Genomic DNA, 26,160 nt, shown 5'->3' on the forward strand with positions numbered 1-26,160 from the left:
TCAAGATGCTGACTCAGGGACTTTTTTCACTTCATCAGTTTTCACTTTACCAATGCATAAGAACATCCACAGCCAGTGTGTGATGTTTGGATCACAGGATGGTGCAGTCTGTGTCTCCCTCTTTGAATATCACTAGCTTAAAAAGTTAAAAAGACCCAAATCTCTGTTTTTATGCTCCTGAATCTTTTTTTAAGTGTCTGAAGCAGAACTTTGAAGGAAAAGAAAGGAAAGGTAGGTAATTGGGTGCCACTGCAATAAACAAGTATCTCAAAATGTCTTGATGTGACAGAAAGCAAAGAATCCAACTAATTACAGATACAAATCAAACACAACACATCCATGCATTATAGACAATTGTTTCCTAGAATAAACTATATTCATTATCAGCTTTTTGTTTTTAACATTTATATGCCTTGAGTTATTAATGCTGTTTTTTTAATTCGTGCTGCTCTGTGGAGCAGCCATCTCATGTAAAGTACACTGGCAGCTCCTGTGTGGAGCTCTTACAAGTAATTATGCTAAAAAGAAAAAAAAAGTTGCCTGAAAGTTTTCCAAAATACTGTTCTTGAGAAATTGAATATGAATTGTCAGACACATTTAGACTCTTTTTTTGTTATCGGTTTCTGAGTCATTTAATGCCTGTCACAATGCTGAGAATTGGTTAATCTGTTCCAATGGTTACTAGAATCCCCCTCGAAAAACCAGTTAATTTCGCCTATAATGTCACATTTACAAGGCATAGCGTGTCCATTTTTTTCAAAGCTCCTATAAATTTCACTGAAAGGCATTAGGTGCTCGCTTCCATCAGTAAAATTGTGACAAGTGACCCGAGAGCCTCCGCTCCCACCGCTCCCCTTCCCTGTCAGGGCTGGGGGCGACTCTTCACACGGGGTGTACAGATGTACAAACTGCAAAGAACATCCTTTGTCCACAAAACCTTTCGGATTTGGGGTTTATTCTTTTTTTTTTCTTCTTCTTCTTTTTTTTGTAATGCTTCCTACAGGCAATTCTGTAAAAGAAATGCGTTCTGAGAGAGAAGCTTTTAATTTTTTAGGGAGATTGAGCTCTCGAGGCAGAGCGGGTTCCCCAAGCACCCTATGAAGGCTGCCTGGGGAAGGTGTCGGGCCAGGGGAGGTGCCTGCGGTCCCTCAGCGCTATCGTGACACTGTCGTGAGGGCGAGCTCGCGGGCGCATGACGTCACCCCGTGGCCGGGCGTTGCCAGGCAACCGCCCTGTCCCGCCGCAAGATGGCGCCGCAGAGAGACCCCGCCCCTCCATGAAACAGCCACTGCCATTGGCCGCCTGCTCGGCCAATGAGCTCGCCGGACGCGTTCCCGCGGCCATGCGCGCCTGCTTTCAAACAATCGGCAGGGGCGGGCCCGCGGCGCGCTCCGCCTCCCACCCTCCCGCCCTCCCGCACGGTTGGTTCTTGTGGCTGTCAGTCAGCACGGCCGGGCGCAATTTTGGCCGCCGGTTGGCGCCCGAGGCTGTCAATCATCGCGTCAGGCGCGGGCCGGGTGTGATGCGGAAGCGTGGCCGTGGCTGTGGCGGCCCCGGCGGCGAAGGTGGGTTTTGTGGTCGGAGCGCGCTCCGTCGGCCCCGGGGACCCCGCCGGAGGTGCAGCGAGTAACGGCAGCGATGGCCCCGCGCCGCCGCCCTGAGGGAGTTGAGGTGGCGGCGGCTGAGCTCGCCTCGCGCCTCCGGGGCTGCCCCGGCCCGGCCCGGCCCGGCTCTCCGGGGCTGGTCGCGGCTCTCTCGTGCGGCTGCCTCCGCTCCCGGGCTGGGAAGGGCTCCAAGGAAAGGGGAGAGGGCGGGTGGTCGTGTGCGGCTTGTGCGGGGCTGGGGGGCCGTGGTGCCTCAGAGCCCCCTTTGAGGGGTCCCGGGTGTTACAGGGGGTGTACAGACAGGTACCGGCGTTTAACTCGCAAATTATGCTCCAGTAAAGCTCACTTTTTGCCAAGTGGAGATTTCAGAAGGTGCTACACCTGTGTGCTCAAAGGAGGATCTTCATCAGGGAGTAAGTTACCCTGCAACCCAATGTAGGCCAGCACTGATATGCTGTAGCTGAGTGTGAACTCCCTGCTCAGCGTAGAGGAGCCCTCGGGAGTCTCTTCATTAAGCAGTGAAATCTGGAACTGACAGGATACTTTTGGGATTTTCATGGTACTTTTCCATTTTTTCCTCTCGGAGCTATTATCCAAATGCACAAGAAACGGCATACTTTCTGCATTTAATACAAAATATAGTTGTTCTCTAGAAGAAGATGAAGCAAGATGTACAAGTGGACATAACTATCAGCATGTATCACGCTATATATATATATTGTGTTTGAAGAAAATAGTGTCTAGTTGTAAGAGAACTTCATTAGTTTAATAATGTTAGCATATGAAAAGCCCAAATAATTGTTTTAAATGCTAAATTCTTAGAAATTTAGTAGGCTTGGGTATACTGAGAAACTAACATTAAAGTGAATGATACTGATAATGTGCAATGTCTGTTTCAAAAAGGATGTTTTTGTGTGTGTTTGGCTACATAGTTAAGGAAGTGAGGGTGGTGCTTTTTAGTTCCTATCCTATTTCACTCACGTGCTGTTTGCCTGTCCTGTGATAGGTTTTGCTGGATACACAGAAACGTTGCTGGAAAACAATGTCCCTTGACTTTGATAGTGGAGCTCTACAAACACAACATGAAGATGAAGACTATGACCAAGAAGATTATGCAAGAGAACAAGAGGTGAAAAAGAATAAATAATTAAATCTGAGGGCTTGTGTATTTAGCTTCTTCCCGTTTCTTGTTTTGAAGTGTTTAAAAAGAAAGAAAAATGTTCTGTGTTGTCTTTGGTAAGAGTAAAGAGAGGGCAGACTCTTTGGAACAAGTCAGTGATGATCCTTGTTGGTCATGCACGTTTGAACTGGGGCAGGGTGGGGCTCACAAAGCTACATGTGAATATTTCAGTGGGGTGTGACTTTTAGCCTGGTAAAAGGAGGCTGAAACACAGGCTCTGCCGTGTTCCTTGGTGAAGAGTAATCAGAGACTTTGCAATAGTGTAAGTTCTCTGCCACCACAAATCAGGTGGTTCTTGAAAATCAGAGAGATCTTCATGATGGGAGAATACTTTGGCACTACCTTAAGAACTTACCCACATCTGGAGTTCTGTGCTAGCTTACCTGGTAGGCTGAGCTCAGTTTAAGTGTTAACTCTCCTGATGAGGTTGTGAACTATGTGTGCACTGCTTTCTCTTGACTTTCAAGTTTCTAAAGCAGTGCAAGACCAGCAAAACCTCTGGTGCTCAAGGATGTGCTTGATTCCAAGTGGGGCAAAGGAAAGAGGATCTTCAGTGAATGATATTCACTTTCCTGCTTCCTGGAGCTGAGATATAGGAAATCTAGAGAATACCCTCATGCCAGGAAAACTCCTTCATGCCACTAGTGAATTTCTAGGAAAAAACTTGTGGTGATACTTTGTCCTGTAGACATTTAAAAAAATTATCCTTCTGGCCTATCCTTTGGTCTCAGAGAGCATCTAAAATAGCGTCTGAGAAAACATGGTCTCTTAAAGATAAACTTTTTGTAGATGGTAGTTTTTGTTTTCTGGTTTCTTGTTTGTTTGTTTCAACAAAAAACCCCAACAAGGTATGTATCATAGGGCAGCTAATGTTTCTGCTCATATTAATACATGCTTTGTGAGTTCAGAGAAAAACAGGGTTAGGGTTCAGAAATTGCATGTAAAGTTCTGAATATATTGTGTAGCTCTCAAGGTACCTAATAAGAAAAAGAGAGTTCATAGCTCAGATCTACAAGAAACCCAGTGTGTGGCCTCATATCAAAGCCTCTCTGAAAACTGGTAGAGGTACATTCTATGTAGGAATCCTTACAACAGATAAGTTTGGGTGTGTTTTGGTTGTGGTTTTTTTCTTTTTTCTTTTTTTTTTTTTTTGTGGCACAACTGTATTTTCTGAATTAGAATTGGTGGTATTTTTCTTTGTTCATGTCCTGTTTCTTGGTGACTTCACTGAACACGTGAGCAGACCACTAATTGTTGCAGTGATGACTTCTTGCACCTAGTAACACTGACTGGCAATTTCTTATCTGGATTTCCATCCAGATTCCTCAGAAAAAGCATGTTTTGAGTGTCCAGTACCTCTCTTGCCTGGGATTTGGAGAGGAGAATACTTGGCATGATTTTTTTTCAGACCAGTCTTCACAACTAGTCTGTCACGGGACAGACTCTTCCTTGGAGAAGAACACCAGGATTTTGTGCAAGTGGCCTATTGGGCCTCTCTCTTTTTCTTCTGAAAAGCATATAATGAATGTTGTTTGTTCTGTTTCAGTTGCAACAACTGTTGACAGACCTTCCCCATGATATGCTGGAGGACAGTGGAGACCAGCTCTCCAGCTATTCAGACTGCAGCATTCAGGAGACTGAGCAGCAGTAAGGCATTTGGCACCATGTTTTAATTATTTGTGTTGTGTTGTGGTTTTGAGAACAGAGCAAAATCTCAGTTGATGAGGTGTGTAAAAGCAAGCCAAGTAAAAGGGAAGCTGTAGTGCAGTTTGCAGTAAACTAGATGCCACTTACTTTAAGAAGAGGTGGTTTGCTTTGTTTTTCCCTAAGTTATAAGTAATTTGCTTGTGTTTCTGTAGATCACATGAGCCTGGGAAGCACGATGGGAGGTGGAACGATCATCCATTGATAAGTGATCCTCAAAATGTAAGCTGGCAGGAGCAGTGATGTAATTAGTATGAACTGCTTGTTCATAATAACATGCTAACTTGTTTGAATTCATTAGAGAAATACTTTTCATGTTCTGCTATTCATTTGAAGTGTTTCTAACTTGAGGGCTGGTAACCTCAGAAAAAGGAGGGTGGGGAGAAATCTGAGTTTTGAGAGAACAATTTTAAACCTCTTATCTGTTTATAGGGCTATGAACAAGGACAAAATATGTACCCTGAACAATTCTTGTGTGACCAGCAAAATGATGAAGAGAAGAAACTTTTATATGATGTTAAGGAAGATTACCGTGGCCAGAACGGTCAAGAGGATCCTGATGATGTGTATCTTGGTAGAGATGGGTTTAACTCTCCAAGTTGCTACCAACAGAACAATGTGTATCATCTTCCTGAAAACTTCAGGCCATATACAAGTGGTCATAAACCAGAGTTTAACAATCAGCAAAATAAAATAATAAATTTTCCAGATGCTCCAAAGGAACATCTTAAGGTATGTCAGAAGCTGATATGTTTTTCTATCTCTTGGAAAGTTTTCACAGATCTTTTTTGGTATTAATATTTCTAGATCCTTTCAGTCTCTTGCTATCAATTTAAACAGTGATGGGAAGCTTTTGTAGCCTATTTAAAACAATGAAACATTAAATAATTGTATTTTCATATGTTCATGTTATGATTTTTTCTCTTGTTGCCTCCATTGCCTGTTAGAATTCCATGAGGTAGAATGAATGTGATTCACTGAAGTGCTTACATTGAAGTTAACACTTTACCCCTTTAGTGTAAGCTTTCATGAAAGATTCTGTCAAGTTTAGATGGTGTGCTGGATTGGAGCCTGAAAATGAAGAGCTACTAGAACTCTTGATGTCAACCTGCAAAATGAAAAATATTTCTCTTGAGCAACACTACAGGTGTGGTTTTAATTTATTTCCTCTTATCTCTGTATTGTCACAACAGCAATTTGTTGCATCCGATGTTGTCAATGGCCAATCACCAGAATCTTACAAAGTGACTTACAAACCATACCAAAATGGCATTCATCAAAGTGCTCCAGTAGTCCAAGAAGGAAACAGAAGAAATGAAGTGTTTGAAGATTTGCAACGTGAATTCTTGGCCAATGATGAAAGTAAGAGTTTGCTACTTAGACTTGAAATAAACTTGTGTGAAAAGTCCACTGGAAATCAGCAATAGAAAACACATTGATTTCAGCAGTTTTTCTAGTAAGAAGACAACTAAAAGTATGTTGATGTATATGATCTTTTATATTTAGAAATTGGGTGGTTTTGATCAGGGTTTTTGATTTTCAGGGTATTTGCTTTTCAGGCTATTAAAAATGTGGTTTTGACTGGTGAGACTGAAAGAAATTATTTCTGATGGCTTGATGTCAAGTCTTGCTGGCACTTTGTCTCTTTTCATAATATTGGAAAATAGTGACTTACTATACCTTAGGAAGCATATTTTCCGTGATGCCACATTGAGCTTTTCTGTCAGGTACACTTCAAGTAGCAGAACATTTGTTAAACATCTTGAAAATTTGTAGTGGCCACAAGACAATTCACAGCACATAAACCTTTATCTGGGCTTGCTGTCGGGTTTGAATTGTGTTGATATTTCCTACTGTTCTTCAGCCATCGCTGCCAGAGCAATTTGGGTGATATGAATGAAATGTGGGCTAAAAAAAATGATGCAACTTTGTGGCCCAGCAATGAATTTAGCACTATAAAAAAGTATCTTGGAGCAGGGATGATGATGATGATGATGATGATGACTTTCTTGATCTCTGTGCTGAGTTGTTTGCATGCTATTTGAAATTTGGCAGATTCTTCAGAAAATATGCAGATTCTTCAACTTCAAGTTCTAAATAAAGCAAGAGAAAGACAACTGGAAGAACTTAATGAAAAGCTAGAGAAGAGTGCACAGCAGATTAGGTATTTAAATCATCAGCTTTCGATGGTCAAAGGTAAAATGTTTTGTGCTAATTCTTATATTTTATTCATATGTAGCAACTTTATAATTCTGAAACTTTGATTTAGAAAGTGTCTCTAGGTAGTTATCATGTTTATAAACTTGATTTGGGGTTACAGCACCTAACTCTCTTCCCCCAAACATTGTTCTAAAGAAAATTCTCTGGATTGGTGCCTGACTGCATAACTGTCTTAACTTTTACTGCATTTTCAGAACCACTGTTGTTTTCCAGAGTCCCTGTGTGTCAGGCATCACAAACGTACAGAAAAGAGAAGTTTGCTGAAGTATTCTGTTAAAAGTACAGAAAATTGAAAAAAAATCCATCAAACCAACACCAGAACACCTAAACTCCAATAGAAGTGTACCTACATGAAAAAATAGATTTGTTTGTGGTGTCTTGGTTAACAGCCCATTTCACAGACTGTAGATAGAGAGAAGCTCTGTGTGGTGGACACTGGTGGTTTCTTAGTCTCCCATTTCTTATGGGAACTGACAAAACCAGTCATGAACTTAAAGAATTAAGAATATAGTTTTTAGAATGCAAAAGGAGCAAAGGAGAGGGAAAACTTCAACTGTCAACCATTTTGCTGTGTTTTGGCTGTTTCTCCAGAGGACTTGTTTCTTCTTTTAAATAATGGCAGGGAAGATGCCAGGTCCTACTGCTGACAGGATGGGGCTTGTACCTTCAGAACCCTTGTGGAAACAGTACATTGGAGTGCTTCCTGCTAGCAGGAGACAGGGGTTGCTGGATGGAGACTGTTTTTGTTCTGTCTTCTGTTGTTGCCCACAGTATGAGACAGAGTGAATGGCTCTGTAGAGCAGATACTGAGCTGTTGTGTTCCATGCAGTGGTTCCATGGGTGGCTGGCCATATTTCTCACACAGTTGTTATGTCTCTTTATTTAGATGAAAAGGATGGTTTGGCTCTTAGTCTTCATGAGTCTCAGAAACTCTATCAGAATGGAAAAGAACGGGAAATGCATCTTGAAGGTCAAATCAAGGCCCTTGAAACTCAAATCCAGACTCTTACTGCCAATGAGGAGCAGGTACTATAAATATATTCAGACTGTTTATTGTGGGAGACCTTCATAGTTATATGTGTGATGCATTTACATTAAACATTAGTGCTAGTTTTTTGGAATGCTGCTCATGATCATTTCAGAAGCTGAGTATATAATGAATTAATAGGATCCACTGTTGAAAGTAGTTTTTATTAAACCCCAGACATTATCTGAGGACTTTTAGCAACTCTTGCACAAGAAAACCTGAACTGACATACAGAATATCGGAGCAAAAGTAAAACATATGTAACTGGGAGCTACTCTAATACTGTTCCTACAGATGCTGAAGCAATCCAAGGTGGCAGAGGTGGCCATGGAGAGCTTGCAAAAGCAGCTGTTAGAACTTCAGCGATCAGATGCCCTTCAGCGAGCCAGAGAACAACATGAGACCATTGTTTCAGCACTGAAGCAGAAGTATGAAAAGCAAGTACTATCATTAGAGCAGAAACTTGATACTACAAAATCTGCACTCAGAGAGCAGGTAAGAAATTATTTTAGGATGCTGAGTATGGTACTGGAGAGGCTGTAGAAATCCCCATGTTTCCTAAACTGCACTTCTTGACCTATAACTCTAATAACTCCTTCTGGAAGCTGCTAAGAAAATGGAAAGTCTCAATATTAGGAAGCCTATGAGATAGGTTTTTATAAACATCTCAAGGCAGTTGTGAGTTCAGATTTCATTTTGTACATAGCAGATGCAGAGGAGGCAAGAATTCATTGTCTTAGTTGCTCTCCTGAGCTTTTGTTCTGTGCACAGTCTCTTTTTGGAAGAGTACTGCAAGTAACTCTGGGAAAGAAAAGAACTAATTAAAAATAATGTGATATTCTTGTAAGAAAAAACAAGAAAAACTGTTTATTAAACAGTCTCTTGCCAAGATTTGGTCTCAAAGTAATCAAGGATGACTAACCACCGACAGTCACTTTGTTTTAGAAGTAAGGATTTAAAGGGAGAGAGAGGGGGGAAAAGGCTGTCTTTGAGATGGAGTTTGATATGGATTGTGTCACATGGTTGTAGAGCATGTCGTAAGAATCCATTACACTATTAGACATATTCAAGCAATGTAGTCTAATCAGGCCTTAATTAATTGTCCTCTTATTTCAGATAAAGGAAACAAAATTGAATTTCTGTGATTCTTGTCTCAGCATAAATATACATAAAAATAAATGGGGTTTATGTTTGAAAATGTTACTAGCACTTGCTTCTGAACAAAATGCATTGCTAAATTTTTGTCTATTAGTACCACAACAAAGCTTGCACAACTTTGTCTCTACTGCAAAATATATGGTAGCATGTTTGGGTTATTTAAGGAGAGAGTTTTCCTGTTTTTTTGAGAGAAGAGTTAACAAGTATAAAGACAAGGTACTGTGCCTCCCAGGTCTGTGTGGGTAACTAAGTAATGCCATATGAAAGTCTACTTTGTATATCATGTGAAAAAACTACAGTTCCTCTTTTAAAGAGTGCTGGCCCTTGCTAGCTTGGCTTAAGCTCAGTTAAAATAAACTGAGTTAAGCTCAGGCTTAATATAAATAACGTGAAGGTTTGATTTTTCTGCAGTAGACTGAGTATATGTGAACAATTACAGGAGATAATCTGATGTGCTGAAAACCAAGTGCTCTAGGAAATATGAAATGGTTCACATCCATATATGTTTATATATGAGTACACTTACTCTCTCCTAGTGAAAGCTGAACTTTGATGCTGCAAGAAGTGACTTGTCAGCCAAGGACAGCATTTGATCTGTGATTGATTTAGCTGTTCTCTACCCATTTAGGTATCAGATTGATTATTTGTCTCCTGTTCTAGATGGTTAGATGTTTGTGATGTGAGTAAAAATGATCTCTCTTCCTAGAAAGAGCTTTGCAAAAATCTAGGAGACCATGTTAAGCAACTTGAAAAAAGGCTGGAAGAAACCAAATGTGAAAAAACAGAAATAATAAATCGACTGACAAGAAGCCTAGAAGAAAGCCAAAAGCAATGTGCAAATTTACTGCAAACAGGTCAGCCTTTTACTCCTACCTTATCTATCCTTGCAGAAATGTCTTTAGTTTTTCTAAGTATGAAATTGCATATCAATGTTCCTATTGAAGTGAAATCAACATTGAAATAAATGTGCACTAGACCATTTCCTCTGCAGTACCTTAGTCAGATTTAAATAAAGTTTAGTTAAGTCTAGACTGAAATGTAAAAAACCAGTAAAAATAAAAGCAAATACCACCTCCAACCCCCAAACAACAAGATTAAACTCTTTTCCTATATATTTTGTGTTGCGTATGTGTAAACTTTGTTTCGTACAAACAACAGCCTTTGGGAACAAGCTGCTTAGTTTTGTGTTAAGGTGTTTGACTTGAAATGCCATTCTAAATTCAAATGTTAATGAGAAAAGAATTGTTTTAGGAGCTGGAGGCTGATTCTGGGAAACCTGTATCATTGGACTAGGTTGTGAAATATTTTGCCATTTGCGTGTTTGACTTTTGCCTACCTTTACTCATGAAAGTCTTTCTATAGTAGTGTCTCTAGTAGCTGTTAGTGAGCTCAAGGAAATAGAGTACTCCCTATTGCCAGAATCAACACTGCTATTTTTAACAGAGATCTTTTTGTAGATTGCTTAGTCTTTCTTGCATGTTTATGACTTGCTCTTTCTCTCCTTTCTCTTTCCTGCAACAGGCTCAATGCAGGAGACAAATCAGTTACGGTTTCAGTTGCAACAAGCTCAGTCTGCACACATGATGAGCAATGACATGAACAAGGCTTTGCAGGTTAATTAATTTTATTAAATATTTTACTGTTTTAATTTGATGGGGGTGGGCATTGTAGATAAGGGGTTGGTGCTTGAAATACTTTTAATTTGTTGTGGAAACAAGCACATCTCCTTTGACTGCTTCATTTTCCAGTGTTGCATGTTGGACTTCATCCCTGGCCCCTCAAGTGAAAACACAGCAAGGCATCTGTATGGGCACACATCTGATCCCCTACATTGGTCTAACCTGCTTTTGGGGGGAAAAAAAAGAATGTAAATTCAGTGTGCTAGGAATTTGGAGATAGTGTATTCTGAAATTTACCTTTTATCAACAAAAGGGAATGCTAGAGAGTCTTCTGTAAAATATGAGTGGAAGTCTGTGTTCCCAATTCAATTCATATATTGGATTTAAGTCTGCCATTTTGTAAGCTATGAATCCTACTAAGTCCTGGAGCGATAGGCTGTTTTGCCAGCTATTTACTTTTCTGTTGTCATCCATTTTACTATACAAGGGCAGCAGGAAAGCAGAAGTAAGAGCAAAAGAAATATGAACTGTAGTAAGAACAATAGGGAATATTTTCTGTTGCTCAGTATATTCTAATTTGTAGTTTTAACATGTGCTTTGCTAGAGGTATCAAAAATTATAGTATAAACAAATTAATGCTAGGTGATTCAACTACATACAGCTATATTTAGAAATAATAGCTCCAAGTATTTGTTTTCTTTGGAAGAATTATCATGGGCCTGATATGTTTTCTTGGAGTCTTTGCTCAGCATAATTTTTTTTCTGACTCTTTCAGGAAGAATTAATGGAACTGAAGGAAGAAATAGCTTTGTATGAATCTGCTGCCAAGCTTGGAGTATTTTTGAATGATGCAAGTGGAGAGCAGCATATGAACCTGGGTGAATCTTATGTAGATTTGGGAATTAAAAAAACCACTGGGAAAAAACCAAAGTTCTGCAGGTATTGAGTGATTCTTGTAGAAAGAAAATCTAAAATCCTCAAGAAATTATACAAGTGATGTGTAAAAGATGGTCTTACTAGATCAACTACAGGTTTTTGGTAGATACTTGAAATACTGCTTGTATTGCCAGGTAATCTGGGAAACAGAAAACTGAACTAATACCATAAATTGGTTGCCTAATTACGAATTAATAAATCTTTAGATTTTAGAGGGACCATGTTACTATTCCTTGAATTGTATGGGTTGTATTCATGGACACCTTTTTATGCTCAGACTCCACATAGTTACTTAAAGCTAAAGTTGTCTTTTACCTTCAATCAGTTGAGTTGTCTCAAAATACCTCACATGATGTGAGAATCTTTTGGGGAAACAGCTGAATTAACAAATTCTCTGTAAATTAATTGCAACTTGATAAAAAGCTTTTGTACCCATGTTCTTATTCTTTTTGCTATTTTGTCTTAGACATTTGTATTTCTGGTAGCATTAGTTGCTCTTGTCTTTGCTACAACTACCTTTCAGATAAATGTGTTTTGTCTTTTAAATACTGAACTGGTTATGTCTTCCCTGATAGTGCAATACAGAACAGAGACATGGATAAAGAACTCTCCAAAGATGAAATTATTGTAGAATTAAAAGCTGAACTGGAACGTTTATTAAACAGTAATAAAATGAAGAGAAACCAGATTACTCAGGTACAAAATGATCTTAAAGATTGCCAGAAGACACTAGAGGAATACAAATTGAAAGCAGAAAAAGCATCCAAAGAGTCAGAGGTTTGTTCTTTTACACTTCTTTAAAAGTTTGGATATCAGTGGTTTTTGATGAACAAAACCAGCATTTAAGCTTCTTGTGAGAATGGATCAAAAATTTACCCATAGCTGAGTATCCATAACGGCTCTTAAGAAAAGTATTGCCATTTGGATGATACCTTGTTTTGTATTGGTTAAGAGGAAAAAGGCTGAATAGCAGAACTTGGGCAGCATATTCATTATTAGGGGAGTTCTGATATCATGACTGTCTTGCTTGATAGCATTTAATGGCCACTTTGCTTTTTTCAGAAGTACATTTCACTGGAAAAAGTAGGTTTTCTTCAGCCAAAAGGACTTGTAATTTCTCAGAGAAAGCTGATAGTACTATTAGTTTATACCAATGGAACATTTCACTGATTACCTTCAGAGGGCCTTCACTGTGTAATTTGGTCAGCAGGGAATCTCCTTGATATTGCATCTCTCTTCACTCCATTACTTCCCTCTATAGGTTGATCAGAGCTGTAATATCTGCTTTTGTAATCTATACATTGTGACATGGATGTGGGATACAATTACAGTGTACTTGAGAGCTGTGCTCTCTGTTGGATGATAGTAGTCATTCATCTTGCAAACACAACATCCAGTGTGTGCTTCTCTAAACCTTCATGATACTGAGTTTCAAGGATTCATCCAGAGTAACAGTGATATTGTTATATCTTGCACTGCAATAATTTCTTTCGGTGTGTTTTTTTTTTTTTTTAAGTACAATTTTTATTTAACCACTCGTAACTTTTTTAAGCATTAACTTCTAAATCATTTATATCTTGAAAGATATCCTTATTTTATTTATCTTTAGCCTGTCACAAATCTAACTGATACTTCAGTGGCTAGTCCTTTGGTTTCTGATAATCTAAAGGAAGAAGTTCTGAGACTCAAAAAGGCTAATGAAGCTTTGCTACAGGAAGTTGAGGTAAGACAGAGATGCTGCTTATCCCTGCAGAAAAAAACCTCACAAAACCACAACACAAAAAACCCCTGCCCTGTGCTAAGAGCTCTGATTAGAAAAGGTTCTTATAACCCTTTTTTGTCCAGGCCCATGCTTTGACTATTGAAGAACTGAAGGAAAGTGAGGAAAAACTGAAAAGCTTAAATCAAGATCTCTGTTGTCAGATGAGAAAGATGGTTCAAGATTTTGATCATGATAAACAAGAAGCCATTGACAGGTAAGTCTGTTAACTTGGTTTAGTTTAATTAGTGGATTTTTAGCCCGCGTGTATAATCTTGCTCCAGCTCTCAGGTACAGGAGGAGGTTTTTGTTAGAAAGGTATTTTCTTAAGGAGAAGTTGAACCCCATTTAAAAGTGGGGGAAGAAAACTAGATAGTTATTTTCCTTTCTTGAAATTGTAGATGTGAAAGAACTTACCAGCAACATCATGAAGATACAAAGGCACATTTTGAGAAAGACCTGATGGAGAGGTTTGCTGTGGAGAAGCAGCAGCTTATTCAGACCTATGAAGAGACAATCTCACAGTTTAAGTAAGGCTTACCATTTTTTCCACTTTTACTGAAACTTGCACGTTTCCTGTCTGGCCTTCAGTGATAGTGACACTTATTTTATAATTGGCTTGCTGTCCTGCCAATGTAAAGTCCAATTGATAATAAATAATCTGTCCTGTGAAGGGCTAATATAGAGGAGCTGAACAAAGAGATGACTGCAGTGAAGGAATGTTACATTGGAGTCTGTGGGGAGAAGGACACCTTGGAAGCTACTTTAAGGAAGAAGTTTGAACAAGAGCAGCAGTTGAAGGAAGAAAAGGTACAAATGGAAACACCTATAAACCATATAATCTAACCAACCTCTGATATAACATCTTAAAACATCTCCTTATGAGAATCTCTTGTTTAAGTATCAGTAAGATCAGGACACAGGCTCTAGAGGGTTACGTGTCTCATGCATTCTCATCACTTTGTACCAGAGCAGTTGCTATGCATTGGAGAATGCTTCATGTATTTTTTTTACTTTTGGTCTAGCTCAAGAAACAGCTACTAGAAGAAAAAGAAGTCTCTCTTAAACTTCTGAGGAGTGAGCTTGAAGAGAAACACAGCAGGTCAATGATAGCAGCAAAGAGGAAGTGGCTGGAAGAAAAAGAACAGCAGGTTGAAGAGAAAGTTGCATTAGCTAAAGTTCACTGGGAGAAGGAAGAAAAAGAGGTATGGAACTCAGATCAGGGAATTTAAATTTTTTTTGTTGTTTATTTTCAGAAACAGAACTTGTATGTAGATTTATGTGCTGTTATTCTGCCATTTGAAGTGGCTATTTAGGATCTGTCATTTTAAGAACCTCGGAAGAAGTCATTAAGTACTATACATTTAAGATTTTGTTTAAAAAATCCCTAGATCTTGTAAACTAACAAGCAGAATATCCTGAATGTCACAGCTGGTAATATGTTGGAGTTTTCCACCCTGATCCTTGGAGAGTGATTACACATTCTATTGTTTAATTCAATTATCAGAAGTCCTTTGTGTCTTCTGTCCCACAGAAGAAAGCTGTGATGAGTCACCAAACTCTCTCCTCTCTGTATATGGTTTTGTTCTTCTCCTGTTAGGGAAGATTATTGGTGTAAACAGAGTTTTGTTTGTTAAACACCAGTGAAATTCTGTTTATTTGGACATGGTGGGGGAGATTTTCTTAAAAAATATTTTTTTCCTTAGAATAAAGAACAAGTCTTTGCAAAAATAGAAAGAGAATGGCAAAGTAGGCTGGAAGAAATGAGAAGAACTGTAGTTGAATGTAATGACTGCAGCTGCCAAACTGACCAAGTAACAGCTGTGGATGACATTCCAACTAAAGAGTTAGAAGGGACTGTTGAAGACCAGAGGCTGCAGATCCAGAAGGCTCAGAGAGAAAATATGGCCTCTGAAGAGGCCTTAAAAGAATTTGAATTAGAACTGGAAAATAAATACCGTAAAAATCTTGCCAGCCAGGTAACAAATAATTGTTCTGTCTGCCTGGAGCCTGTGAAAGTGCTGTGTGCAAATAAGTCACCTAAAAAAAAGAAAGTGGTCTCTTCCACTGACTTCCTCTTAAGCTCAGTAGTTGATATTTGCTATATTAGAAATACAGTTTTAAAAAAGTTCTGAACAAGCTGTAGCATGTTGCTTGTTTTTCGTACTGTTGAACAAGTTTTACAGGAATTTTGAGCAGAACTGAGCAACACTGACTTAGATTTTAAATAATTTTGTTAAAAATAAATTTTATATTCATAATTCTTGCATCAAGAAATGCATCATATGCTGCTGGTCCAATTATTTTAATTTCTGTAAACACAGGCAATTCAAACTGAAGTCTCTTCTTGCACAGTTACATGAAACTAATAATAAAAATGTGTTCAGTGGTGGTGACTGAAGTAGGTTTTTTGTCTGTTTAAAGGTAGATGCAGCTTTAACCCAAGCTCGTGCCAAGTGGCTGCAAGAATTAACAGACCTCAAAGAATACAAACTAAATCTAAAGATAGAACAAGAAAAATGGGAAAAAGAACACCAAGAGACCACAGCAAAGCAGGTAGCCCAAAATATTTGTGTACTGATAAACAGTTCAGTCTTCCAAATCCCATATGTTACTGAGGAATGAATGTAGACATAGGCAGGAAATCATTAAGGAAAGATGTTTCTTGTGCACTCTGGTCCATATCCATTTTTTTGCCTATAAAGGTTTAGTTTTTATTAAGTAACTTGAAAATATCTCCAATAGATTGATAATGACTCAGAGTTATATTTTGTGTATCTATAAATGTGTGTATATATTTACAATGACTGTTATATATTTGCCAGTTAGCCCTAGTTCTCTCAGCTGCTGAGGAGAAATGGAAGAAAGAACATGAGAGTACAGAGAGATCTGGACCAAGAGTGAAAGAACTTGAAGAAAAAATAATTTCTCTCAGGAAGGAATTGGAGCTAAAGAAAGAAGAAATCCCTGCAGCCATCAAAGCAGAACTAGCAAAGGCCCGTGCACAGTGGAACAAAGAAAAGCAAGAGGAAATCCTGCAGATACAAGAGCAAAATGAGAGAGACTACAGATCATTCTTGGATGATCACAGAAACAGGATTAAAGAGGTACTTGCAACAGCAAGGGAGGATCTTGCAAAGCAGAAAAATGATCTCTCCATTCAGAAAGAAGCAGAATTAAAGATGTTACTAAACCAAAAGCAGCAAGAATGGGAGGCTCAGGAAGCCAAGAGACTGCAGGATGAAGTTAATCGCTATGAGGAGAAGACTCTGGTTGAGCTTGAGTATCTGTTGAGTGAACTTCATGAGAAACTAGTCAAGTGCACACATAGTCAGCATTCTTTGAAGGATGAGTGTTTTGACTCTCATGTTCAATTAAACAGTCAGTGCAAAGACAAACTGAAGGCCTGCTTACAGAAAGCCTATAGGACCACAGTTTGCACAATTCTGGAAAAGAAAGAGCAAGAATGGAAAGAGGTAATATTTCTGTAAACTGTAACTGCCAATCAGAGAAGGGATTTGACAAGTCACTTGGGTCTGTTTTGTCCCAGCGTGGAATATCCATGTAATCCTAAGAAAAAGAAATTCAACATTTGTGTTCACTGATAAACAGGAGTCCTTTAGAAGTCAAAGAAGGCTAAATCTACCATTAGCAAGTGAAAAGGGAAAGGATGGGTGTTGCTTTGACGTCTTTAATCTTTCAAGAAGAGAAAGACAGGTTAGGAGTGTCATTTATGCAGAGACTCATAAGTTAAGGAGATGAATCCACCCTCTTAGGTTTGGGAGCCTGTTGAAGGCTCCTTGTGACCTCTTAGATGGGCTGTAATGACAGAACTCTCCTTGGATTTTTGCATAGCTGCAAAATCCAGTGTTTAGTGGTGATTGGATAGATCATGTTTTATGCCTTTTTTCCCCTCCTTCTTATGCAAATAAGGATGGAAACAGTAAATCCTTTTTTTGTAGTTGGTCAGTTTGTCAGTTATACAGTTCTGTCTTGAGAATTATAGTCTTGCTTAATTTTATTGTGGCTCTAGGAAATCCATTTCAACGTGCCTGCCCAAATGAGGAAAGATGTCCCACCCTCTTTTAGAGGAGTTTGGGGCTAAGTCAGATGCTGTCCAAAAGCATTTGTTTCTGCTGTTTTAGCAGATTCCTCTTCTTGCAATACTTAAGCTTGTAGAAAGTTTGGGGTTTTTTTTATGGGGAGCATCCTACCGGAAATGCCGTTGCTTCCCAGCATTTAAGAGCTGGGAAATTATCCAAGAATAGGACAGAGAAAATGTCTTGTTTCTCAAGAAAAGGTGGGATGAGGGAAAATGACTATGTAGTGATTTCTCATGGCAATGACACCATTTTTTTTAGTGACAGTGTATTTCTGTTCAGAAAGTGGGCCTTTAATGTTTTCTTGTCACAAGTCATATTCACAATGGTAAAGAGAATAGGAAGCTTTTTTTCCTAAGCTGATGCATCTTCTATAATGGATATGAATGTCTCCTGGTAAACTGTTTAATATGCCTTTGGACCTCAAAACCTTGACTGGCTGGAACCACCTTATCTAGTGAAGTCTCTGAGTAATTGAAGTTAACCTGTTTTTTAAAAAGAGAGAAGACATTACTAAGAAATTACAAAGGCACAGTATAATTCCTCAATGTTAAGGGCTACTCACATTTCCAGATTAATACTCAAGATATTCGTGTACTGCTGTTGCAGTGATGTACACTAAGTAAACTTCTATATCATAGAATAGTTATTTTCCTCACAATTTGAGCTGCAACCTACAGTTCTATTGCAGGTTTAAAGTACCTGTTTTAAAATGAGTAAAGCCACTTGGTGGCCAGGGTTGGTTGTTTTTAAGCATAACATACTGCTTACCTACTTTAAGATGGCATGGAACACGTTTTACTATGTGTTGGGTTTTCAGAAAGTGTTTTTCAATTGCAGAAATATGAAGAGTTAGTGAGTAATGCAAATAAAGAATCATACCCTTACCTGCAATACGGTGCAGGAGACACTGGGGACATGGCCGGAACTCCTTTGTGCAGTGTTGGACACCAAGCAGAAGCACAAAGGAGATTAAGAAGACGGACATCCTTGCAGGAAACTGGAACAGACAAAGGTATTTGCTTTGATCTTAATCTGGCAAATTGTGTATCATCAAATTAAGCTTATTAATAGCGGTCTTTAGTAGTCAATGGCCTACTGATGACCCCAATGCAAAGTTAGTTAATTAGTGAATATTATTATTATTAGCTCATATACAAGCCAGTGTTGATCATGGCGAGCAGGGTATGGTCTAAACTGTCTCATAAATGGTTAATGCAAAATCAGAGCTTCAGAGATTGAATTATATTACTTGCTCTTGACATTAGCCAAGACAAGGAATTCTGCATTCATGGGAAAGGTATTATTGTGTCAAGAATTATATTTCACCTGGCATGGTAGTCTGTAGTCTTTTCTGGTTCTTTTGATCAAGAATGAAGTTGAAAAAATGCAAATCCTCAGGTGATATTTCTCTCTTTCCCCCCTTCCTTCTTCTCTTACTGTTCTCTCCAGTATATACTTTAGCACTGTAGCTCTTCCTAAAGCTGGCACATGTACTGTGGCAAAGCTGGAGACAGTGTAGATGGGAAAAGCTTCATGGGAGGGACAGAAATCTCCTTGGGGCTTTCTGTTTAGTTTGAGTTCTTGCACAACTGAAAAACATAAAGCAAGAAAACCCAAGAGAGTCTTTGGCTTTATGCCTGTAGTGTGGCTTGGATTCCTTTAACACCAAAATAACAAACCATCTATTAACACAGAACAATACAAGCACTGCAGTGCTCCTGTCTCTAGAGCGCCCTGTCCTGGCTGTGGAGAGCAGCCGTCGCTCTCCTGGAAGGAGCCCAGTCTTTGTGTATTCCTTAACTAGACTCAGATGTGTATGAGGCTTTCCAGCTGGGACAGTTTCCTTCAGCTGACTTCAAAAGACCCTGCTTGGCTGTTGGTTAAAAAAAAATAAGTAAAAAATTCAAAAACATTCAACCTACAAGTCTCATTGCTGACTGAAGAACTCACACTGATGGGAGTGCTTTGAGGCTGTGAGGGCTCTATGAGCAGATAGATGCTGCTGCACCTTCTGTAACAGGGTTCCAGCCTCTTGTGATTTGTTTAATTGGACTAAAGTGTTACGTTGTCCAGCAAGAGGAGGACTAAGTAGAGCACGGGAAAGATGTTGGGCTTGATTCTTTTCTTTTTGGTCCCCTGTTGATATATAATTTTTAGCAGTGAGAAATGTACAAAAAGGAGTCTTGGGTCTCAGGAAGATTTTTGCTGTGAACACTGCTGCCAGGAGCTTGAAAAAAGGGAGGCCATGTGCCAGGACTTGAAAAGAGAGCTGGAGATGGCCCACAAACATCTTCAGCTTGCTGTGGAGCAACATGAGACTAAGTCAGAGCATATCCAAGGTTAGGATGGTTAGTCACCTAAAGACAGCCTTGATTCTCTTGTCTGTTGCATTGTACAGTTTTGAGTGAATACTGGCTTTTGGTTATTACCCTTAAACAAAAAAAAAAACTACCAAAAAAACCCTGCATCAAACCAACAAAACCAAACAAGCTTTATCTTCTCTCTCTCCACCTCAAAGAAGGCACAATTGCTAACCCACAAATTAATACTCTTTTCCAATGTTTATCAAGACAAACCTTGTTATTTTTTTTTATCCTGTGTGTTCTCTTCACATACACTTGGTATCTCAGTAGTTTTGCCTCCAGCATAGTGTTAGTAGTAATGGCATATGAAGACTTCAAGTTTATTTAATTACCATATGAGATGCCTTTTGTATTCAGACTTCACTGAAGTGCACTGGGGTGGATTCCTGTCTGCTTGTTACTGCAACAGCTGTACGTGCTGACGATGCTCTGTGACATTGAGCTCTTATACCAGAGAGAGCAGTTCATGTAATAACTTCTGTTGAACTCCAGTTTAGAGAAGTGCAGTGAATTATGGTTTGCCTCCTTTTTTTTTTTTTTTTTTTTTAATAGAAAATGAGAAGGCTCTAATTACAGAAGACTCTGAGATGAAGACTAAACTGAATGACCAGGGGTCACCACCAAGGTATTTTAAAAAAGCTAAACAAGATGATTTTTTTTTTTTTGGTAAGATGTGAGTTGCTTTTTTTGTGCAGTGTGACTTATATGCATTTCAGGACACTGTCAAAGGGAGGCGTCTCAAAACCTTGTGCATCCTCTGACTCTGTGAGAGGTCTGGAAGAAATGCGTGCTCACTACATCAAAGCTGTGAGCAAGATTAAGTGTAAGTACTGAAGTCTTAGCTAAAAAGTTAGTGGAGGAATATAATTTACCTTGTTGCTTCCTCCTTCAGCCAGCTTGGACAAGAATCTGACAGCCAAATCACATGAGAAGTAAATTTTTCCTTCTTACTAGACTGAATGGGAGAAATGGAATTGTTGCCATAGTATTTGACATGGAATTGTTGCCATAATATTTGACATATCATTGCGATGAGTGAAGCCTTTTTATGCCATCCTTGCTTTGTTGCACTGAATTATGGCTTTTAAAGTGTATTTTGAAACTGATCTTGTTTCTCCAGATAAAAAAATCTGCCTGACCTGCAGTTTGTCCTGAGAGAGAATCTGTTTTTCTCTCTTGCTGTATCCTGCCTTCTGGCTTAATCAGAAACCTTCTAGCTGAGGAGAGAGGATTAAATGTAGCACCAGCTCTTACTTGAGTACAGCAGGTCCCCAAATTCTAGCTGCACTGCCACTGAAGAGTTTCTAGACCAATATTTTACCAGCCAACATTCCTCCCAAATCCCTATGCCTGGTGTTTTCTGTTCCTTCTTAAGATGCAGAATGAGACCAGACAACTGAATTCCTTTCTGATGCATCATATTAACCTGCTGTGATCTGCACTGATGTTTAGCCAGTAGGCAGCAAGGATTTGGGTGGAATGTTGGCAGGTAAATCCATGCCCTTGCTGACTTGTTCCAGATCTGCTAGACAATCCCAGTTTGTGGTGTTGGCCTTTTTCCCCACTCTGGGGGAAAACTGGTACTCACAAAGTGTGTTTGTAGGCGATATGCTTTGTTACATCCGTGAAAGCAAGGAACGAGCTGCCGAGATGATTAAAGTGGAGGTTCTGAGAGAGCGCCAAGAGACGGCACGGAAAATGCGCAAATACTATTTGACATGTCTTCAACAGCTCCTGACTGACAATGGGAAACATGAAGGGTGAGTTCAAATACATTTGGAAGTTACTGTTGGCTTTGCAAGAGATGTGTAGATGTTAGTCTGGTGTTTGTCCACCTTGGAGCAAACAGTGCCCAACCCGAAGTCTTGCCAGTCTGTGCACACTGGCGTGGGGTCACTGCTGAGCTGTCTGGCACACTGTCTCTTCAGTATTTTCTCAGTAACATTACCTTGAAGTAAAATGCAAAGTTGAAAAGGAATTACCCTAAAACTTGATCTTTTTTTTTTTTTTCCCCGTGTTCGGCAATTCTTGACAGAGCTGAAAAGAAAATAATGAATGCTGCCAGTAAGCTGGCTGCAATGGCTAAGGGACTTGAAACGCCTCTTCGACACATTCCCCAGGGCAAATCTACCCGCTCAGGTATTCTGCAGTTGTTCTCTTCTTGATATTGATTTCACACACCTAGAAATGAAAGTGAGATGCAGATGGAAAGTGAAGTACAATTTATTTATAAGCTAGCTAATGTTGTAAATATAAGCTGCTTATTTTGACAATGCTTATGATTCTCTACTAAAAACAAACAAAAGAACTCAGTTTTTCTTCCAGTATTAGCGTTACCTTCTCAATTAATCTACTTCCTTCCTTCCTCTTCTAGCTCTGCATTTAGTTTCTGAGCCTGGAGCTGAGTGCTCCAAAAGAGATCGGACCAGGTCAAACCATATGGAAAGCAAATCATGTGGTGAAAGCAGTACTGAGACAGCCAGTGATAAAGTTGTCCAGAAGTGTGTGCCACGTGACTTGAGACAGCAGTTTGATGCAACACAGACCGTAACTCAACATATGCTTCGTGAAACAGTGACTGCGGGTGTTCAGAATAATTCTAAAAGTCTGGATCGTGCTTCCAGAGGTGCTCTACCAGAGTTTTATCCAAATGAAAATGGAAGAAGAGAAAAATATGGCCCTATTGTAAATGTAGACAAAGGACCTTTGCATGCTGCGAGTAATACAGCACATCAGAATGCTCCTCCATCTGCTTGTCAGGGAACATTAGAACATATGCAGGAACCCAGAGTTACAAATGGCCACACCAGCTCTGGGCCAGCTCATCACATGCTTAAGGGCAAGAATGGAAGAACAGTCTCAAAAGAGGATAAATATATCCAATCATGTGGAAAATGGAAAACTAAGTCTAAGAGAACTCAGGAATTTAATTTTAAAGACACTCCAGGAAGAGATGAAGGAAGCAGCAGTGAATGGAGTTCTGGGAATGGAAGCCTGTATCTGGATTGTGGTGATTTGCCTCTCTTGTATCCTCAACAAAAAGCCAGTAGTAATGTTCAAGCACAGACTGTATATTATGAAGAGTTTCCTCACATCAGGTCATCTTCCCCTGCAGATGAAAACGTTACTTCTTGGAGAGACATTTCTAGTGGCAGTGGCAAGTTTCTCAGCACATAAAGCAGCACAAAAGTTTACAGTAGAGACCAGCAGATAACAAACACAGAGCATGCTTCAATCCTCAACTCTGGCAAATCAAATTCTGCTGTCCCACAACCCAAAGCATCATCAGATTCAGATGGAGGAAAATGCTGCAACAAATGCTTGGAGAAAAATGGTGTGGGATCCCAAGTCTCATCAGCAAGATAATGATTTTTAATAGTCCACTTTCTAACTTGAACTGATACCAGAAATTCCTTGTTTGAAGGAAAAGAAGATTAACTTGATGTTTAAATAAAAGTGTGAGGATTGAGGAAAATCTGTTCTACTGTGTCCATTTCATGATCTTGAATGTTACGTGAACAAATTTTATCAAGTTACTTGAAATATTAATACAGACTTTTGTTTACCTTTGTAATAACACTTTCATAGTTGTTTATAGTGTATTATACACAAATTTATTAAACTGAATCTATTTTTATATTCAATTTAGCTTGCAGTGCAGTGTTTATCTAAAACAAAGCTACTGTAACTTGCGGTAATTTTATTAATGGTTATCAAAATTCCTTCAGAGCATAATGAGAGATGTTTTGGGATTTGTTTGAAGTCAGTATTTTAATTGACTTTTCCATTCTGAAGGACCCCCTGTAAGCCTTTGTTTGTGTTCCCACATTAAAAGCAAAAATACTTGCATTTTTTCATTAAATTATTATAACAAACCACATTTCAAATATTCTTCCCTTTGGAGGCAAAAAATAGCTTGAATTGGGCAGAAGAAAAGTACCAATTAGAATGACCACGTTTTGCAGGTGTTTCTTCAACAGCAAAGTTTATCAGGGTAAGCTAAAGATATCATCATGTTCCTCCTGAGGCTAAGAAAGCTCCTATTTTAAAGGCCTGCTCACATTTTAAAGAGAATTGCAAAATGTATCCTTTTTCCTGGACTTTTTGCTTTCCTTAGGATGACATTTCATTTCTAGTGATCCTGTGAGGAGCAGAGGTGTTTTGCTGCTGGCTTACACAGTAGGTGATTAAATCTTGTTGCAATTAATAGTATGGTTATAAGCCAGCAATTCAAATCAACAGTAATATGGCAAATATAAGCAAAAAGGTTTTGCTTGCTATCCTGTGATATCAGAAGAAAAAAAATACTGTCTCAAATCAAAAAAAAAAATATTGTCTCAAAGATTATATATGTGCCTTTCATATGTAACATTTAACTGCTTAAGGTTGCTTATTTGGTCTTTTGGAGTTGAACATCACAGTTTAGTCTGAGAATCTTTTCAGTTTTAAGAGGCAAATAGTACAGAATCTGAAGAAAAATGTGTTTAACTTCTCTTACAAAAAGGCTTGTTTGTATTTCAGGCCAACTGGCAAGGCAGAAGGCATTGCAGCTCTTGGTACGCAGGGCTGACTTGTGACTTGAGACTTTCAGGCAATCTAATGAGAGATTTCTGAATTTCTTGGTGGCCTTTAATGTTGCCCATAAATCCAACCCCACTTCCTCTTTGGTGAGGTGGGGTTTGTCATCATCAGTGGGAGCAAACTGAGGCCATGAGAGACCGCTTGTGCCTAAACAAACATGGGCAGTGGTTAAGTTCAAGGGCCAAATTCCGAGCTCTTAGCTGAGGAAATAGCTGTGGCCTTGTCTGCAAGGGAAAGTTTTTACTAGTTGTCCTCTAAGCCCCGTGTGGAGGTTTGTTTTTTTTTTTTTCCTTTCCAGTGATGAGTGGCTTTTTCTGTTTAGCTTAAACATTTTCCCGAATTCCACAAGGTAAAAAGAGGCACAATTATTCCTGTGTGAGAGGTACCTGTACAAGTGTTTAAGCCAATAGATCAGATTAATTCACTCCTTGGGCTAGTTCAGAAACCTTCCCGGATGAAGACTGGATCTGTAAAGCTAAACATCCTTCTGTCCTGTAGGATGAGATCCCTGACCTTCCAGACAGCAGCTGAGGGACCATCATCTCATTGCTGTGGACCAAATGCAACTTTTACAAATGATCCTTCATCTGAGGCAGGTTCAAAAGCTTCTCTGTAGTTGCTTCCCAAAATGCCACACTTAGTGACAATGTGCAAACTGCTTTTAAAAATTCGAAAATGTAACTTTTCACAGCACATTTTGTCGTATTGTTCACTGTTGTTTGTGTGCATAACTTACTGTCCATTTCCACAGATTTTAACAAATTCCCTATGTTAAAAAAAGCTCAATGATTTCAGTGCAGAATGAAGTGCTTAATGATCCTAGTCTTGCTAAAGCTTTGAACAGCTGATGATTTTTACATATTTAATTTAGAAGCTGGGGCCACACTGATGAGGAGAGATCTTCCACATTACTGACCACCCTGCAGAAAACCGAGGGTGCAGCAGATCCCAGCTCCAGGGAGGAAACCAGGAGAGTTTTCTTCAGCAGGCTCTGCAGCCTGACATGAGAAAAGGTTCTCTTGTGGGTGTCCTTTCTCTTTTGGAGCAGGGAGATGTTATGCAGGTGCAGCAAAAATGGGGTGGGTGGGTGGAATCTTTCCAAAAGCGGCTTGTAAAAGGGAGGATATTTAAATGTGGACATTGGGTGCCCAGGTAAATTTGGTTGCTGTCTCAGTTGTATCATATCACACCACAGTACCAGGCAACTTTGGTGACCAAAATTGCAATGTATGTGAGAATGTGGCTGTAGGTAAAGATTCAGTTAAATCCTTGCTCACCTAATGTTTACTGTGTGTCTTGTTGCACTGACAACTCCAGAGAGCTCCTGAGCTGCCAAGGGGATTTTAAGTTTTCCTTAATGAAAATCAACTGTAGAGGCCTGGAGGGAAGATCCATACCCAAAACAGCAGCAATCATTCCCTGGTGAGTAAAGCTGAAGGTACAAGATGATATCTAACCCAAGAATCAACACCTTTTAGTCAAAAGTGTTCCTCAGCCCTCCTCCTTCCAACATCAGTAGGAAGGAATGGAGGAGTAACACACTGGGATAGGGGGTGGCATCTCCTGAAGTTGGAGAGCAGACACTAGTCAGAAAGGGGGATGGAACGTTGCAATACGTGTGGTTGGACTTGTATAGTTGAGCCAAGATTGTAAGAGAGTCACTAAATGAATCTCTTAAGTCTACCATGTATTTTCACCCAGTAGGTTATATGGCTGAAAGGACTTAGCTGCTTTATTCAAGAACTGATTACCTGCTGTTACGTCTTTTTGGTTCAAATGATTCCTTTTTGAATACTGTGTTTATGCAGTAGGAGCCAGATCAAATTTTACTGTAGTGATGTTGCAGTTCAGCACTATTTAGCTTAAGCTTTGTTTAATGACAGCCCCAAAGTAGAAGAATGCAGTG

The 26,160-nt window shown here is 39.3% G+C and overlaps 1 protein-coding gene across 2 annotated transcripts; it reads left to right on the top strand.

Moving 5' to 3' along the window:
* The first annotated feature begins 1,673 nt into the window (after positions 1–1,673).
* On the top strand, positions 1,674–23,148 carry CEP152 (centrosomal protein 152). Of its 2 annotated transcripts, XM_032700572.1 has the most exons (27): positions 1,674–2,163; positions 2,611–2,733; positions 4,331–4,431; positions 4,644–4,710; positions 4,921–5,220; positions 5,682–5,850; positions 6,544–6,684; positions 7,595–7,734; positions 8,030–8,230; positions 9,600–9,747; positions 10,415–10,506; positions 11,288–11,451; positions 12,024–12,225; positions 13,058–13,171; positions 13,294–13,424; positions 13,609–13,737; positions 13,882–14,017; positions 14,233–14,412; positions 14,914–15,186; positions 15,632–15,763; positions 16,033–16,683; positions 18,148–18,322; positions 20,226–20,298; positions 20,390–20,496; positions 21,277–21,433; positions 21,709–21,812; positions 22,048–23,148. In XM_032700572.1, the coding sequence occupies exons 1-27, from the start codon at positions 2,161–2,163 to the stop codon at positions 22,848–22,850; spliced, it is 5,016 nt and encodes a 1,671-aa protein (XP_032556463.1). In that variant the 5' UTR covers positions 1,674–2,160; the 3' UTR covers positions 22,851–23,148. The 2 variants fall into 2 exon arrangements, with proteins under 2 accessions (XP_032556463.1, XP_032556464.1); XM_032700573.1 differs by lacking the exon at positions 14,914–15,186.
* Positions 23,149–26,160: the final 3,012 nt, after the last annotated feature.

Source organism: Chiroxiphia lanceolata, chromosome 12, assembly GCF_009829145.1.
Source record: "Chiroxiphia lanceolata isolate bChiLan1 chromosome 12, bChiLan1.pri, whole genome shotgun sequence".
NCBI lineage: Eukaryota > Metazoa > Chordata > Aves > Passeriformes > Pipridae > Chiroxiphia > Chiroxiphia lanceolata.

Excerpts from the sequence above, each read along its gene's own strand:
- CEP152 (XM_032700572.1), top strand. Across the intron at positions 13,738-13,881 it reads GAGACAATCTCACAGTTTAA|GGCTAATATAGAGGAGCTGA; the intron begins GTAAGGCTTACC and ends TGTCCTGTGAAG. Across the intron at positions 14,413-14,913 it reads GGGAGAAGGAAGAAAAAGAG|AATAAAGAACAAGTCTTTGC; the intron begins GTATGGAACTCA and ends TTTTTTCCTTAG.